At 19.2% G+C, this 19278-nt stretch overlaps 4 protein-coding genes across 4 annotated transcripts; 1 reads left to right on the forward strand and 3 right to left on the reverse strand.

The window, feature by feature from the left end:
- Positions 1–533: 533 nt before the first annotated feature.
- On the reverse strand, positions 534–1713 carry MKS88_002587 (PIR protein; the record flags this gene model as incomplete). The annotated part of the gene is made up of 3 exons (XM_067215607.1): positions 534–707; positions 845–1546; positions 1693–1713. 3 exons carry the CDS (start codon positions 1711–1713, stop codon positions 534–536), a joined length of 897 nt encoding a protein of 298 aa, XP_067074017.1.
- Positions 1714–5681: 3968 nt separating this feature from the next.
- MKS88_002588 (uncharacterized protein) lies at positions 5682–6465 on the reverse strand (the record flags this gene model as incomplete). Its single annotated transcript, XM_067215608.1, has 3 exons — positions 5682–5875; positions 5967–6165; positions 6364–6465. The coding sequence occupies 3 exons, from the start codon at positions 6463–6465 to the stop codon at positions 5682–5684; spliced, it is 495 nt and encodes a 164-aa protein (XP_067074018.1).
- A 68-nt stretch (positions 6466–6533) lies between these two features.
- On the reverse strand, positions 6534–8312 carry MKS88_002589 (uncharacterized protein; the record flags this gene model as incomplete). The annotated part of the gene is made up of 4 exons (XM_067215609.1): positions 6534–6841; positions 7094–7552; positions 7777–8161; positions 8292–8312. 4 exons carry the CDS (start codon positions 8310–8312, stop codon positions 6534–6536), a joined length of 1173 nt encoding a protein of 390 aa, XP_067074019.1.
- A 6291-nt stretch (positions 8313–14603) lies between these two features.
- Positions 14604–15541, forward strand: MKS88_002590 (fam-l protein; the record flags this gene model as incomplete). The annotated part of the gene is made up of 2 exons (XM_067215610.1): positions 14604–14690; positions 14816–15541. The coding sequence occupies 2 exons, from the start codon at positions 14604–14606 to the stop codon at positions 15539–15541; spliced, it is 813 nt and encodes a 270-aa protein (XP_067074020.1).
- Positions 15542–19278: the final 3737 nt, after the last annotated feature.

A 19278-nucleotide genomic window follows, 5' to 3' on the forward strand; every position in this document is an offset into this window, starting at 1 on the left:
ACAATGATGTATAAAATAACTGCTACGTGAAGAAAAGAATGTTATAAGTATTGTGCACTAGATTAAATTTTCAATTCTATAAAATTTGAAGTGCACATATAATAATAATTAAAAATAAACTTTGTTCTAAAGAAAAAAAAATATTTTTTATTTTTTGTGTAGTGCATTTGTTTCAAATTTTTCTTTTTTATTCTTTTTCCTTTTTTAATACATAAGTAATAAGAATTAATTCATATTATTTTATAACGAATTCAAGGTTTGTTTTATCACTTTATACTATATATTTAAATGTTAAAATTATTTGTTATGCATTGTGAAAAAAATCTCATGAATAATGGGATTTTTTTGCTATTTATCCTTGAATTAGTATTGTGTTTATGTTAACTTGTTTTTTGAATAAATTTAATAGATATGCATTCATTTCTTTACTTATAGTTTATATTAGTGATTTATAAATTCCCAGTTATGTGTAACATATATACCACTATGTATTCAATTTTTTATTGAAAATAATATTAATTGTAAATTTTACATTAAGTTTCTCTTTGAGGATGGTAGCCTATATTATGAAGGTTTTCGTCATAACTTATGTTTATATCGTCTTGTGTGTTTTGTAAGGATTCTCTTTTTTCTTTTGTAATATTGTTAAATTCAATTATTTTTTTCCTTCGCAAATGAGTATGTAACCACGATTTCAATGGAGTAAACTATATGAAAATATATGCATATATGTATGTGTTTATATAGTTAAAAATATTATTGTTTTACGATCATATTATTTGTGAAAATAAATCACATAATTTGTGATAAAATATTAATAATATTAAATGTAATTTTTATTAACCTTATATAAAAAAAATAAAGTGAAAGATATTAGTAATATGAGAGCCGTCGTTAGACTGGGAATAAGTACATGATCTGTTTCTTCAGGTGATAATGTTTGTAGTAATGGTGGGGGTAATGTTTTTGGTAAACCATCGCATGGAGTTAACGTTTTCATTTTATTTTCATATGCTTTCTTAAAATTGGTTAACTCCTCACAAAAAGCGTCATTACTATTTTTTTGACATTCTTCGTAATTGTTCATATAAATTCCATGACATGCTGTAACACTATTACAAATATCACCATCGGGATCTTTGTCCTTACCATCAAATTTGTTGAAATTATCATAATAACTATATAGTTTTTCAAGTTTTTCTAAAGAATCCTTTGGAATATTTTTTATTTCCTCTTTGCATACATTTCCTATTTTGGACGAAAATTTTTCATATATCTGGAACAAACCAGATTTGTTATAACGATTGTCTGAATTTATCTTATACTTCAAGTATTTACAACGTTGAGGGCTATTAGAATTATGTTTTTGCTTTATTTCAATTAAGTATCTACCAATCTCTTGGCATGGTGTAATAGAATCATCGCTTGCAATAGCCGCACATTTTTGCCCAGGATTCCCTCCGAACCCTTTAGAATTTTGTGTATCTCCTATAGCAGTCTCATAAAATTCCTGTTTATATTTAAGATATAATGATACGGAATCTTCCTAAAAATAAAAAAAATGTAATAATATATAAATACACAAAATCAGATTTTCATTGAATAGATTTATATATCATTTCTAGAACAATAAATTCATGAATACAACAATTTATATAGTTATTATGGAGTAACAATAAATTCTACGTTTACGTCTGTAATTCCAGGTGTCATTATACGTACGTGTATGTGAATCAAATAACAAAAATTAAATTAGTATAATATTAATATTTATATAAATGAAAAAATATATATGATATGTTTATATGCGCTGTATTCCTTTTTTTAATACGAAGAATATTAGAAAGAAAATTACTTAGGAAAGTTTACTCTCTGCTTTTTATTAATATCAGAATAAGGTAACATAGTAATCTGTAAACTAAACACTTTTAATTGATTAATTAATAATTTGAAAAACAGGGTTATTTTATTGTAAATATAAAAAAGTATAGAAAAAAAGACATTTACTATTTTTTGATTCACATAAATCTCATATAACTGTATTGATATATAAAACAAAAAAATAAATTAATTTTAGTTCATTATTTTATAAATTTCTTATTATACTCCAATGTTTATTTATGTACCACTTTTAGCCTTTTAAAATATTATAAATAGATAAATATTAGCTATTTATGAGATATAATATTTTCTCTTTTGTTTTATTATTATTTTGTTTATTGCTAAGTTAATACCTTTTATATTATTTAGATTAATATTTATTATAAGTATCAATAACATATATATTAGTCAATAAACTGAATTTCACGAATATTACTAAAATTTATATTTAACTAAATAAAAAAAGACATTTATCTAAAAAGAAGTAAATATATGAAAATAGGCATTTATTTGTTAAATGAAAAATATACATCCTCAAAAAATTTATTTTAATTATAAATGTAGTATTCGATAAAAAGACTATATCGTATAATTTTAAAATAATCTGCTAATTCTCTTCATTGTATTATATACAGAAGTTAAAGTTTTACTTTCTTCCTTAGAACCTTCATAATGGGATAACATATATATTTATATTCGATATATAAATGTAAGCAGAAAAAGTAAATATGTTTATACTATAGAATAATTATTATTATATATTAAAAATAAAAAGCAAAATAATATAATATTTATCTTAATTGCTTTAGTAAAATTTATTATTGAAAACATTTGTACATGTAGCATAACAAAAATATAAATTAATATGTCAATCAATATTTATCATAATAATCTATAGAGAATACAACTTATTAGTAATGTTGTTTATGGTTAGTGTTTATATTTCAATATATAATAAAACAGTTGCGAAGGTTAATATCATAATATTTTTCAATTACGTTTATGTTACTTCTACTTTATTTATGATATTATATTTCATATGTGTTCTAACATATAATAACATTTAATTCAATGTATTTAGAAAATAATATTAAATTATTATTATTTTTTTTTTTATATATATATTATTGTTCTAAATTATCTTACGATTATATACGTTTAATATGATATATAAATTATAAGTTATATCTTATTTGAATTAATCTATTTAACGTATAATCAAATATATTTAAAAAAAAACTAAAAAATGAAATAAAAGAAAAAAATGTTTTTGTTATTATATCATATATGTAATGATTTGTCTTTTTCTTCATATACTATGTAGAATTTTAAATAGTAAATAAGATATATAATTGCTAAAATAAATATTAGTTAACGTTATTTTCTAGTGGATATTCTTTTGCTCTTATATCTTTTTTTTATTTATAATATTAAAATTTGTTTTTTTAATATTTACATCAGCTTTTAACTTAATGAAGTATAATATTTATCAAGACGCGTTATATATTTCAAAACATTACGGTTTTGTTATTCGACTTTTATATTAAATGAGAACTATGTTCGTAAGTCCATGTATGTTAATATTTTTTAAAATATTTAATATATTTTTAATGTACTTGCAGTATGTTTATATGATTATAGTTAAATTATATAATTTATTAAGTTCACATATCAAATATAAGAAATATAAGAAAACATACGTATTAATATTCTTGTAATTTATACACAATATTAATGAAATATATAAGTGGTATATATATTACATTATAAAACAAATGTATTTTTTGAAAGGAGCCTTATATATATTAAAATAATATACATTAAAAGAACTATATATTCATTATTTGTAATATAAAATAAGAATATTTAAGTTAATTTAAATTTATTAAATATTTTTTGAAATATGGATAATGTTAATATTATTAATAAGTAAAAACAATTGTTTTCTTAACAAAATATTATTGATATACTATAATATATATTTTTTATGTAATATGAGGATATTATATTACAAATAAGTATTTATATTTCAGTTAGGATTGTGTTATTTGATCGTCATGCTTATAATTCATTCAGAAACATATTTTTTTTATTAATATTATTACTGCATTAATTATCATGTTTAAAAAATAAGCAGAATGCTGTTACTATAGCTTTTATTCAATACAAACTAGTAAATAAAAATTTATAATTTACTTATTTTTTATGGAATATGATAAAAGTAAAAAATTATTATGTATCAAAATGGATTAAATATTTTAACAAATAGATCTACTATTGGTTTATTTATAAATAAATAAATATATAAATAATTTATAAAATAATAAAAAAAAATATAAGAAGAAAAAATATTATTAACTAAATATTAAAAAGAAAAATATTATTCTATAATTACAAAAATCAAAAGAGAAAAAAATTGTAAGTTAGAATGTACATATTCTTTTCAAAACTCAAAAAGGTAGTGTCCAAATTTTTTTATTAATATAATAAAAATAGGTATTTAATTGAAAGGAAAAAAATAAAAATATATGATATTTTTTGAAATTCCTGTGAAATTATTTTATTCTGTTCCATTCGTACTGCATTTTAAAAAAGTGTTAAAACTTATGAATTTAGTACAGTTTTACTTATATACTTTTTTATAATTATATTTTATATCTTTGATATTATAAAAATATTTATAAATTATAATTTATAAAAAAAAAAGAACAATAAAACCATAAGAATCATTTTTAATTATTGGTTTATATCTTTTTTTAAAAGTGAAAAATAAGATTAATATAAAAAATTATGTATCCTGAATAATTTCATTATTATCACATTTTTGTCATTTTAATAATTTCATTGATATTTAAAATTTATTTTAATAAAACGTATATAAACAAAAAAATAAATACTTTAATAATATTAACGTACATAAATATGTATGAATATTTTTTATTAAAGTCAAAATATTATTGAGAAAAAAAATTAAATTCTTTATTAAGAGAATGAATTTTTATATATGATTTTCCCATTTTGAGAATATATAAATAACTCAAGAAAAAAATTATTATATATATAACAGTTAAAGTATTATAAATTTATAATAAATGAGAACTATTAATATGAGAACATTTATTAGGGCATAGAGATTAACATTTTTTTATAGAATATATGGTTTACTTTATTATAAGATAAAATATATGTGGCATACAATTAACTTTTTATATATTTTAACATCATTTTACTTTAATGAAAAGATTTAATATATCAATTAAAACATTAATTTCCAAATAATGCGAATACTTGTAGATTACATAATAATTATCTTTTCAAAATTGAAAAATATTGTACAGTAATTTTTAATGGAATAAAATATAATTATATAAATTTATGTGATAATATTATATTAATTCAAAAACAGTATTAAAATTTATTCATTTTGCTCTTTTTTATTATTCAAAATTTTAATTTTTTCTATGTTTAATATTTTGGAAAATGTTAATATTAATTTTTTTTTTTTTTCTTTTGATATATATAATATCATCTTGCAAATTTTATTGAATAGAGTATTAATATAATATTCTAATGGATATTTTTTTAGAAAGAAAAAATTGCATATGTAACAGTAATATATTTTAAGTATCGAAGTTTCAAATTTCATATTTCATTCTTGCCTTTTTCTTCTTTATTACTTGTTACTTTATATTCCTCTTCTTTATTTCTTACATGCATTAAAAAATTTAAATAAACTTTTTTTTTAGCAGCACCTTATCTTAAATATAATCTAACTATTTTTTGGTGTTATTACTATGAATTTATGAAATGTGTTTTTCTTCTATATCAATGGATTTTTCGACTGTCCCATTATTAACTATAGAATTTGAATATAAGTCATCTTCTCCTGTACAATCTTCTATCTGATTTCTGAAACTGTCCTTCCCTATATGAGTATGGAATTCCTTATTTCTTTTATTTTCTATATTACTGTTGATATATTCAATTGTATTTTCTGTAATTTCTTTTTTGTTACCTGAATATACTTCTGCCTTCTATTAATTTATTGAACTATCCAAGTATGATTCCCTATTATCAAAATTCACCTCTTTTGTATATTCTTCTAATATTGACATAAGAACAAGAATACACATTTTTGTCAATAATTTTTTTTTTTATGTATTTATATAATTCTTTATAATTTTCTTTCTGCTGCAATTTTTCTGTATTTATTAATGATATATAATTTATGGTTTCTTCACTTACACATTCTTCTGATGTACTCGGCAACTTCTCTGTTAATACCTTAAGTCATTCTTGTTCCATATATTGTTCTATAATATTACGGTTTTCTGATATCTATTGTTTCCATAGATCTTTTTCTATTTCTAAAAATAAAATTTTGCGATTTTCATAAGAAGATTTTTTTTTTAAATCTTTAATTTCATGTATAGAAGCTAGTTCCTTTTTCCATTCATTTTTTAAATTATTATATCAGTCCACTTTATTCAATTTTTCAGAAATATTTCTATGTCTTTCTATCCATTTATTCCATAAAATTTTTTGTTTTTCTATATCACTGCTACTTTTAATATTTTCCGTCATTAGTTCTTCATTTGTTAAATTAGGATAAAGTCCATATATCTTTTTTGTGAACACTTCTAAGCATATTTCTAAAAATTCTCCTTTTTTGTAATTCCATTCTTCATTTTCCATTCTTGAAGCACTTCCATATGTACTTCTATAATAGTTTTGGACCTTTTCTTTTTTTGCTTAGACTCATGTAAATTTTTTATCATGTTATCTTCGAGTATTTTTATTTTTTTAGTAATTTCTTCATCATCATAACACGGGTGTTCCAAATGATTATGAGTTAAAAATTCTTTTTTTCTGTCCGAATGTGAAGGTATTAGTATTTTACGAAATTTTGCTTGTCTTCTTTTTATCTTCTTTTTTTTTTTAACTGTCCTATTAATGTGTACTTTCATATAAAAAATACATATTCATGAAATATATTATTGCTGAAAACTAATGATTATGATGTTTTTAATACTTAAGATTTATTTTACTTTAATAAAAAGAGAAAATACGATAATAATTAGAAAGCTTATTAAAATAGATGATATGTATTTATTAGATGAATTTCCTACTGAATCTGTAATATCATTTTAAATATGTATGTCATATATTGTTGTTAATTCAAAATTAGAAAAATAAGATGCATTACAGTCACCTGAAGTTGCAGAGGGTATAGTTGAAGCAAAAGAACTTGAAGAGTATTTTTTTATTGGAGAAGATAGTGTACTTTCGGAAGGTTTTTGTGCTTTTGTATCTGGCGGAACTGAAGCAAGAGCTCCAGATTCACCTGATACTTCTGGAGATGGTTGAGAATTTGAAAGAAGTGTTGGTGTCTGAGACTCTAAAGAACCTTCCGATTTAGCTTCAACTTCATTAGAAGGAAATTCAAGTGATGATACGTGAGCTTGTGTTTGTACGTCAGGCTTAGATGGAGATTCCGATTCTTCTTTATTTTTCTCTTCATGTTGATTATGTTTTGTATATTGATTAATTTGATTAGTGGCAACTCCCTCTGTAGGTTCAGCTTGTTCGGGTGAATCATGTGATACAGATGATTCCCCCTTTTTTTCTTTATCTTTTGTTTGTGAACCTATTTCTTCCTTTTCAGATTCACCTTCACGAGGTTGTAATTTATTTACTGGGGGGTAGTCAGTAAGTTTTTTGAAAGTTTGATCGTTCATTAAGTCGCATATAAATTATGAACGTCTTTTTTTTTTTTTTGGTCTGTTTTTTGGTAGCACGTTCCAAAAAGGCTTTTGTTTTCCTCAAAATAGTTTTTCTTTTGCTCAATCCACTCATTATATTCATTATATATACATGAATACTTATCAGAATTACTTGGTAATTTCCCTTTCAATCGTTGTATTTCATCCAAATATTTCTTTATTTTATCACACAAATCAACTTCTTCATATTTTAACTCTAAAATTTTTTTATCTTTTTCCTCTAAAATCAAAGGACATCCTCCATATTTATTTAGCTTTTCATAGTGAGATTCTGCCCAACCCTTTATTGCTCTTTCCCAAATTACTTGATTATGATATGAGGGTGCTATCTTATTATGAATTACATAATTAGCCAAATCTAGGCATTTTTTCCTAAATTCTTCTTTATTATTCTCTTTATTTAATGAACTGGTTTTCTCAATTATATTTTTAGTAATATTTTTAAAATCTTGATCGCGAACAAATCTGAAAAAACCTGTTCCTCCAATATTTAAGTGCTAAATTGATGAAAATTATTAAGAATTATATAAGAATTAATTCTTACGTTTATTGTATTATCATTTTTTTTTTATCATTAATAAAAATATATGTACAAATTTATTCATATTAAAAATTAACGAATAATACTGAGGAAAAGCATTTTTCCATAGTGACACTCTATTATTACGCTAGGATTTTGTATACAACATTCTGTAGTAAAAATACAAATCAATATCTTTTTATTTATCAACGTGATTATTTTTAATTAATATATATTAATTAAAAGAGAATATAAAATTTCAAATATGTAAAAATATATATGAGATCTATAAAATAATTGAATACATTATTATTTATTTTATACGCTTATAATATTTTTTAACCTTCAATAAATATATCACAGGCAATATATTCATAGTAATTTTATTTTAAATCATAGTTATATTTATATTTTTATATAAAATTCTTATTGGTCCTATAAAGAAGACAAATAAATAATAATATAAAGTTATATGAGTAACATTAATTTGTAATATAAAAGTTATTGTATAAAGTTTGCATTATTATAAGTAATATTTCTTTTTTTATTATTTATTTTTTTTCTTAATACAAACTTATAAATATGAATATTATTATCCGTACTATTGTAAATAAATCTTTTTAATCCACATTTTTTTTGAAGATAAATAATTTATAAACCATATAATTAAAAGTACTAATATTTTATTTCTTTATATTATTATACGTTTGTTACTTTTGATACAAACATTTATAGTTTTAGAATTATTATTTACATTTACTACTATATTATAGAGATTAGAATTAATAATACGTAAATTATAAATATATGTTTATTTTTTGTAAAAAGTATATACGATAAAAATGTACTTATAACTCTTAATATCATAAATATATATATGTATATATATCAATTTCCTAAATATTAAATATTTATGGTGTATATTTTACCATTGAATAATTTTTAAATAGTATAATTTATTATATACATATATTCTTCATTATAATCCTATCATTACTTATAGATAAGAATAATTTCATATGTACTAAGTTTTAATTAATTAAATGTACATTTAGGTATATTAATTAATTAAAAAAAATTTGGCCTCTTATACAAAATATGAAAAATTATTAGAATACAAGTATGGTAAAATTAATTATAATGTATGTTTAAAAATTAATAAAATATATTATAAGTTTGAAATAAAAATTAATAATATTATAATTCCATGTAAATAGATTAATGTATTACATTATAGAATACAAACTATTTTGAAGCCTCATAGTTATATTTTCTTTTTTTGATAATATGTATAAATATTAGGATAAATAGATCAAAACGTTGTTATGTATTTTTGTTTTCTTTTTTATACATTTAATAACAATGTAAAAATAATAACTTTTTAACATTATTAATAAATATGTATTTAGCATGCAAAATAAAAAATCCTATATATAGTTTTATAATATTATTTGAGACATGAATTTGTAAATGAATTTACAGAAATTTCTAACCGTATTACTAACCATATAGGATATTATATTATAATGTAAGTATTTATTTCTAATTAGATTTTTTCCTTTGAAACATGCATATAAGTAAGAGATAATAGTGAGGAAATTAAAAAAAAAAAATTTAATTGATAGTATATATTTGTAAATAATAATTTCACATAAACAATTAAGTTATAATATTTATGAATAATTAATCTAATATATAATGTAATTATTGCTTTTATTTTTAATTCTTAATTTAATCTCTTACAAGGTTTTTGTGAATTCTATTGTTTGTTTTAATTTTAATCCTTTATATTGCGTCCTAATCCATTTTAAATCGTATTGCTTAGTAAGAATATATGGGGAAATATATATAAAAATAATTTCTGATGTTTTAGGAAATTTTATATATTTATAATTTAATGTGAGTATATTAATTACATGTATTATTAAAATATTATATATTGAACTAATAATCGTGAATGAATATATGACAAAATAAAAAATCCATATTATTTTCTAAAATATTTGTAAGAATAAGAATAAAATTGAGTGTAATTTTATTTGAAACATCTATATAAAAATATTCATTTATTTTTTTTATTTTACTATTCTATAAATATGTGAAGAAGAAGTTTTTTTTTTTGATATAATTATTTTATTTTATGTTTTTTTAAGATCAGAATAATTTTATGATACTGTATTTTATATAAAACAATTAATTTAAATAAATTCAAAATTAATAACAATTAGAATTAATTATTGAATATTTCATGATACTATTATGAATATAGTATTTATTAATTTAAGAAATAATATTTAACAATGAAATAGCTTTATTGAACATTTAAACTTTTATCATATAATTCAACAACTTTATTGCTATATGTATAAAACATCGCAAAATGCATCTAAGTAAATAGATAAAATTAATACTTTTTTTTTTTATGTTTCTTTAAACAATATATGATAATTTTTTGTCATTTATTATATATAAATTTTCAATACAGTAACTGTTATATATATTGCTATATCTAGGAACATACATATATAAATTTATAGTTCACATACATTTATACTAGAATTTATAGTTATCAATGCATTCTAATTATAATATCAGTCTTAAAGAATAATATATATGAAAATAATAGAAATAAACAAATCTATTTTATTTTGAATATATTACAAATTTACTTAATCCTTTCACTTGTACACAGAAATATAGAGGCACAATGTCTCATAGGAGAAACATAACTTTTTAAGTAATTTCATGTATAATGTTATAAATTTCACTTATCCATATTATTTTAATGTATAATGTGTGATATTATTGTTATATATATATTAATATCATTTAAGGATATTTTTATTATTCGTTATCTTTCTTTATATAATTTATTTAACATCACATTATATGGTTTTAGCACTGATATTTGAAAAAACGAGTTACGTAACTTTTCATATTTTGGACAAATTATCTATAATAAAGTAAAAATCATTATTGATGTAATAAAATTACATTAATGTGTGGAATATCTTTATTATAACCTCTTTTTAGAAAATATAATGATAATTTTATCTTTCCATTAAACATAATGATAAGGTTATGCAAAATTATTTATTTAATTGCACTTATATACGTATAATAGGAATTGATTTCTCATTATAAATAAGCGATGTTCCAAATAAATATTTGGGTAATAATATTAATAATAAAGAATTTATATATTATATCTATCTCTTCTACATAATATGTAAATTTACATAAAATATTTATGCTATAATTTAATATTTTTTGTTTATTTTGTTAAAGTAGTTTACGTACATTTTTATATAAGTATCTTTTATAGTTCTATTCGACTTAAAATAATTTATATATCTATAATTTTGTAATAATATCATTAAAAGAATTATCTTGAAACCTTTTTTTGTATTTATTTTATATAAATTTCAAAAAAAAATTTTCAGGACATTAATTTATATAAAGAAAAACTATTATTATTTAATATATAAAAGTTATTTTTTACATTATAATATGTCATGTAATATATTCAATCCGCTGAATATATCTTTGCATTTTAAGAATCATTTATCGTTATATTATCCAATGGTTCACCTAGAAATTTCAAAATATTATTATTTTTTCTTATTGAAGACATTAACGGAGTCCAAATAAACTAGTATTAATATAAATTATATGTATATATATATATAATTAAAACACTATTACTCCAAAAATTTCCTGTCCTCATATATTACAGGGGTGGTGGCATGGTATTCTCTTTTTTAGCTAGAATAACTTATAGTGCTATAAAAAAGAAAATATATGAAAAGTAATGAATTAAATGGTAATATAACCATTGGAAATTATAAGATAAATTCTTAAAAAGTAGTAGTAGAAGAAGATTGTGCTTGCGTGTATAACTGTTCTAGTGAATATTTTATAATAATCGAGATTCATTATAATTGAATAGATTCACTTAATATAATCAGAAATTTTAAGAATGGTACAATTATGCACTTAATAATATAATTTTTATGAATTCTTCATTAATTTTTAAAATTTTGCACATAAATAAAAATATTAGATATTTTCTGTATCACACATCCATTTATATAATTAATATATAAACGTTCATATTTTTAGGTTGTATGTTAAGAGTGTATTTATTATTTTTAGTATGAAATTTTATTAGACCTAGTAGAACATATAATTATTCTGTAAAATTATAAAATAGTAAACATTTCAAATATTTTTATTTTGTATAAAAGAAAAAACTTAAGCTACTGTATGTGAATTATGATGAAACCTTATAAACCGTGGATTAAATTCTATAATTATTGAACATTTAAATGATATCATATTTTTTGTAGATATTGTATTATATATCTTGCACAGGAATGTAAATAATATAATTAAATTTTATATTATTATATATTTAACTTATTTTATTTGTATGCATTAAATATTAATTATATTATTTATTAAATGTAAAAAATACATAATACGAAAATTACGTTAACTTTATTGAGTAATATATATATAACAGAACAATTTATCCATGATATATATACTTAATAAGGAGAAAAATTAATATTTTACAAGGAAATTAAACAATTAGTTCATTATTTTCTAACTTAAGAGAGGTATAAATAATTGTGAAAAATAAAGATATATTTTCCAAGAAGACCCAGAAAAAAGTTTAAAAATAACCAATATTTCTAGAACAGAAAAATACTATTTTTAAATAATTGCTTGGAAGAATATAATTATGTAGTATCCTTATTTTTAGAAAATTATTTTATAATATATATACGTGGATTATTATATACTTTTAAAATCGGTAAAATTATATTATATAAAGAAACATTAAATGAAATTAAAAAAATGGGACAATAAAATTTGAGAAAAACCTAAAAGAGACTAAATAAAAGAATTAGTAAGTGTTGTCACGATAATAATATATACATTAAAGGAATAAATATATGATAACTTTAATTTTTATAATTTAAAAATGGCGTTTTAAATTTAGGAAATTTTTTCTCTATATCAATTTTCAAATTAACTTGCAGGTTAAGTCCTTTTAATAAGAATAATTTGAAATTATATATTAGATTATTACAATAAATTTTTACGATTATGATATTTTTATAAATATAAACCTCACCTTATCTGTTATAAAAATAAATTATTTGGAAAAAATATGTTTCTTCGGTTAAAAGTATTTTTAATAAAATGTTATTTGTTTATATATTTATATAGATTTATTATGATTTTCTGTTAAAATACATTACAAGCATTGCGTATTTTTAAATGAATAAAAACAAAATAATAAATTTATTTGAAAATCATACATAGAAAAATTATTAAACTATACTTTTTAGTAAATTATATTGTTATTCTTAATGATTTGTTACAAATCATTTTTATTCTGTATATTATTTGTAAATTTATTTCATATATGTTTCCAAATTAATTAAATTATTTGTACTATATTAATGCTTATTATATCTTTAATCTCCTTTTTTTTTTTTTTTTTTTTTTTGATTATATTAATATTCCTTCTAAATGTTTAGAATTAATTAAAAATAATTAAGTAGTTAGATATAAATAGTTTTCACTTAGAAATAATGATATATATTTATTTTAATTAAATCTATAACATTCAAAAGTTTTCGAAAAAACAAAAAAATTAGACCTTATTTAACTTTATATATTTTTTCAGAAATTAGGTATTTCCATATATACTCGATTCTTTAAGCATGGTCTAGAATATAAAAGATCGTATTTCCTTTATGTATATATATATTATGCTGATATATTAACATATTACAAAATATCTATGTAAAATATAGTTATCCTCATTTATTATTACTGTTTTTGTGTTGTTATAATTAATATTTTTTTACAAATAATTTCTTTGAAAATATCATGTTAATAAAATTATAATTTTTAATGACAAGATATTCATAACATTACTTATTGCTTTGGAGTATGAAATAATGTATTTTATATGTATACTATACGATCTATATGGTATATAAATTCCGTATTTCCTTATAATATGGAAATACTATTTTTTTCATAATTTATTCTGAATGAAATTAATAATAAAAATTATTTAGTTAAACTACTCTGCTAAATAATTAAAATATATATTTTGAATATTTTTATATAAATTAAAATTATTTTATTTAGATGAAAGTTATTTTTTTTTAATAAACACTATAATGTTAAAAATTATATAATACCTTTTTAATATTATTTTATTATATCGATGTTATAAAATACTCTACATTTATATAAATTTTATTAAGTAGATACAAAATAAAAAAAAAATTAGAATTAAATAACTAATATAATATCCTTTGCCTTTAAGAGGTTATAGTATAACTTTTTATGTATTTTTTACTAAATATTTTAAAATATTTAAAGAACAGAACATGAAAAAAAGCATTATGATTTTCTCATTTATTAAAATTGTTGTACTTATCTTTTTAACGTGGATACCCCATTTAAGTAATCATGTGGTATGATAAAATTATTTAAGAATATTTTTGTTATTTATATTTTTCATTTTATATTTTTATGAATACCGTTTTCATCATTATATTATTTATTCATTAAATAACTATTATTTATTTTGGATTTTTAGATTACGTTTAACAAATACCTAGGCAAAAAGTACACGCTTGCTATAAAATTAGACGACAGAATATATCGATTACTAGCAAAATATAAAAAGGATAAGGATTCAAAAGTTGCAATGTTAAGAGATGATATATCAAATAATGGAATGGACAAAAAAAAGGATATATATAATACTGAAAAGGAGTGCACAGAAAAAAAGAAAGAATTATATAGAGGTTCATTAAATAATTATGATAAACACAAACAAGATATGAACAATAAATATCCTAAATTTGTGACAAAAAAATACAGTCATCTTGAAAAAAAAATATTCAAAGAGCTGGATTTTGTAGATTTTCTTAAAAGGAACAAGAATATTAGTGATAAGACTTACAAAAAAATAATGCGTAAAAAATTCTCATTACGATTAGGATCACCTTTATTATTGTTTTTGTTGTTATCAACTCTACTCATAGTAGATATATCTCTGCGTTCTCCATCTGGAGGAAAGGGATTTTGGGAATTATCAGAATTGAAATCGACTTTAAGTTCCTGGGAGACAAATTTGAAACCATATTTTAAGTGGTTATTGACTGGTACAGGTACATCTCAAAGTGTATTAGAACCATTATTTACAATTGTATTATTTGTTATACCCTTATTAATAATAGGTTTCACCCTTACATCGTACGTTTTTTATTACCATAAAAAAGCTAAAAAATATGAAAAAATTAAGTTCAGTAAAAAGTGAAATGAATAATAAAGAATTTATTTTTTTAAGTTAACATATATTTTAATATGATGTAATATTTACAATGTCATTAGTTATGTGTATAATAAACATATAGTTAATTGCTGAAAATTTATGCAAGAAATTACATATTAGTGCATTTTCTAATTCCAAAGAATAAAAATATATGTTCTTAGTTTTTTTATGGATTTGAATGTTTTAGTTTGTTTAAATTAGTATTTTAAATTATTGTATTAGCTTAATTATATACTACTGTATATATCATCTATTTTTGATTTAAAATAGGTTTCTACGAAGAATATATGCATATGTTTTTAAAAGAAAACATAACAGTATAATTAACACACTTTTATTAGAGTATTTTGTTTTTTATATATGAAATAATAAAAATTCTGTGTGCTATTTTTTATCTTTTCTTTGATGAAAATTACTATTTGTTAATGTAATTGAAAAATGTAAGATTCGTTTTAATTTAACAATAAATGTGTCTTGTTTTTTATTTAATGAAAGGAAATGAAGAGAATTTGTTGCATTAATATATATGTATATTTTATTTATTTAAGAAACAGCTAAAATATTTATTGTATAAAATAAGTTATATGAGGTAAGAGTTATTAAGAATATTTATTGTAAAAATCATTCAAATATACATTCAATTTTATTATATAAAAGTAATAAATGAGAAGTTATTAATATATAATAAGGTAAGGTTTCTTTTCTATTTGAGTTATAGACGGAATAGTTTACACACTTTGCATTTTTAAATATGTAGAATTTAATATGAAGTTAAAATTATTAATAATTTTATTATGGTTTCTAATTGTGCGTTAATTTAATTTTGCAAAAATTAATTAGATATGAATTACATTGAAAATTTATAAATAAATATAGTATATATGGCCCTAATTTTTTATGTCATTCAAATATTAAATTAAAGAAATAAATCCAATAACATATTAATAGATCATATATACAAATACTTTTATTTCTCCCCTATATTGTAGTTCTCTCAAAAAGTTATAAATATCTGTAAATATATAAATTAACAATAGGAGTAATTAAAATAAGTATGTATAATATATCATCCTTTCTTCGCGTGTAGATACATATATATTTATGCTTCTTTTTATAGTTGTCTATAAAAAAATCAAGTAATATTTTAATAATATTTTGAGGATATATAAAAAAATATATGAATTACATTTAGCATAAATAAATCTCTGATATTTAGAACTCATGTTTTTTTTTAAATAAAATATAAGGAAAATATAGAATTACTTTTTTACATGTAATTCATAAATGCAACTTTGAAACTCAGGTTTCTTATAAGAAATAGCTAGATTTATTGATGTTATTTTAGTCTTACTAGCAATCGTATGTGAGGGATTGTTAGATTTGCATTAATTATACAGTTACTAAGAATTAGAATGTACTTATACTTATTATTTTATTATTACATATACGTAACTGTTAATTATGTACTATTCTAAATGTATTGCGTAAATAATTACGATAAAATAAATTGACATAAAAACATTATTTGTACCGTATTATTTCTATTATTGAGGAAATAAATAAATAAATATTTCTATTAAATAAAAGGAAAAAAAAAGGTTTAAGTTAAATAAACCTTCCAATGTATGCTTGAGAAAGTAAAAAATTAACTCATTTACTTCATTACATTAAATGGAACGTGTACGTTATTATAATTTGTTACTTAACACAAGTTGCATACTTTTTATTTTACAGGTTTTTATGTGATAACTTATTTATATATAATAAAAATTTAATTCATAAAAATATTTTTTAATGAAATAATAAAAATAAATGAAGAATACTAAGAGAGAGCCATTATTAATGTTAAAATAAGCACATACAAAGTATTGGAATAAAAAATATACTTTTCACTTTTTGCATGTTAGTTTAGTAAATCAAAAAAACTATTTAAACTATAATAGTTTAATATTATTTTGTTTAAAAGGAAATAATGTTTTACTTATAATAAATTATAATTACTATCTGTTTTCTTATAATATACAAGGAGTAGAAATAAGAGTATATGAAATAATTTCCTCGTTATATGAAAATTATACATTATATAAATGATACAGTTGTTTTTATTTTCTTTTAAAAATAATTTTTTAGTATCTATTTATATAAAATAGTAAAATGTTAATTCTTTCAAAAATTTCTTTATCAAAAAATTTGGTTCATCTTCAATATTTCATAGTTTGTGTTTACCATTATTTTATATATATTAAATTTATATTTCATGTGACTATGCTTTGCTTGGAATAATATATGACTACAATTATTTTTGAAATTCTTGAATTAAATACAATAGTTATTTATGGTAAATTTATTTTTACTTCCTTTTATTATTTTTTTTTTTGGAAGTATTTTTTCCTTTATAAATATATGTTTATTTATACTTTATAAAGAAACATAAATTATGAAATATATAAATATTTAAACATCACTTTAAATATTAACGAATATCGTTAGTATATGAATGAATGGTAAAATTTTATAAAATCATTATAAAAAATTATAATGCTCGTTATTATAGTACTTTAAAAAATATGAAAACGTATACATATTTTTTTTTAACTGTAAATTTTATTATATGCTTAAAAATTATAAAATAACATGTAGTTCTTTAGATACATAATAATATATATATAATGAAAAATATATTTTATAGCTCCAAATATTTTTACTTTCATAATAATTAATTTTATTTAGCTATAACATAAAACACTAGAAAAAACAAGTATTTTATTAGAATCATTATTTCAATACAAAATATAAGTTTATAATTAGATTCAGAATACTTTTATGTGTATATTTACTACAATATGCACTTTCTTTTATATAAATGAAAAAATTTTATCTCTAATTAAATAATTTTTTAATTTTATTTTATCTAGTATTTTTTGCAGAACTAATAATTATATTAGCTTTTACGCTCATAATAGTGACTCCAAAAGTCTTAAGGAATAATGAAAAATACAAGAAAATTAAGTTGATGGCTGAGTAAAATTAATAATAGGAAACACATATTTTCTAGTAAGGAATTTATTAATATGCAATAAGATCCGTAATATCTTAAGTGATATGTTCTTAATAAACGTAACTATAATTGCTATATTTTTATAAATGTTGTATTCTCACCTTGTCTTCTTGATACATAATTGTAAGTAAATGTATTATGAGTTTTTTTATGAATTCATATGTTTTCTATTCATTCTTATTTGCATTTTAATATATTTTATCTACTCAATTAATTATATTTGGAGTAATATATGTATTTATGTATTAAAATTGATTTATATGAATGTATTTTTATTCTGTTTTAAAGTGAATATATGATAGAACAGTTCAAAGAATTTTATATAACTGTCATAATTTATATTTAAACTAAAAATTTCTACCTTTTGCTTTATAACATTTAATTTTAAATAACTATTTGTTCATATTATAATGAAAATGTATTATTATTGTAAAATTATGAATAAATGTACATTGTTTATAGTGATATAAAATGACTTGAATATAATTTTTTTGTGTGCATATATTTTTTTATTTTTTTAAACATAAAGCAAATTTAAAATTTATTTTACTATATAAACATTATTATATGTAAATATTAAAGAATTTATTTTAAAAAATATATTTAATAGGCTTTTTATTAATTCTGCATAGAATAAATATGAAGTTGTATATATATAACTTAA

Source organism: Plasmodium brasilianum, chromosome 8, assembly GCF_023973825.1.
Source record: "Plasmodium brasilianum strain Bolivian I chromosome 8, whole genome shotgun sequence".
In the NCBI taxonomy this organism is placed as follows: domain Eukaryota; phylum Apicomplexa; class Aconoidasida; order Haemosporida; family Plasmodiidae; genus Plasmodium; species Plasmodium brasilianum.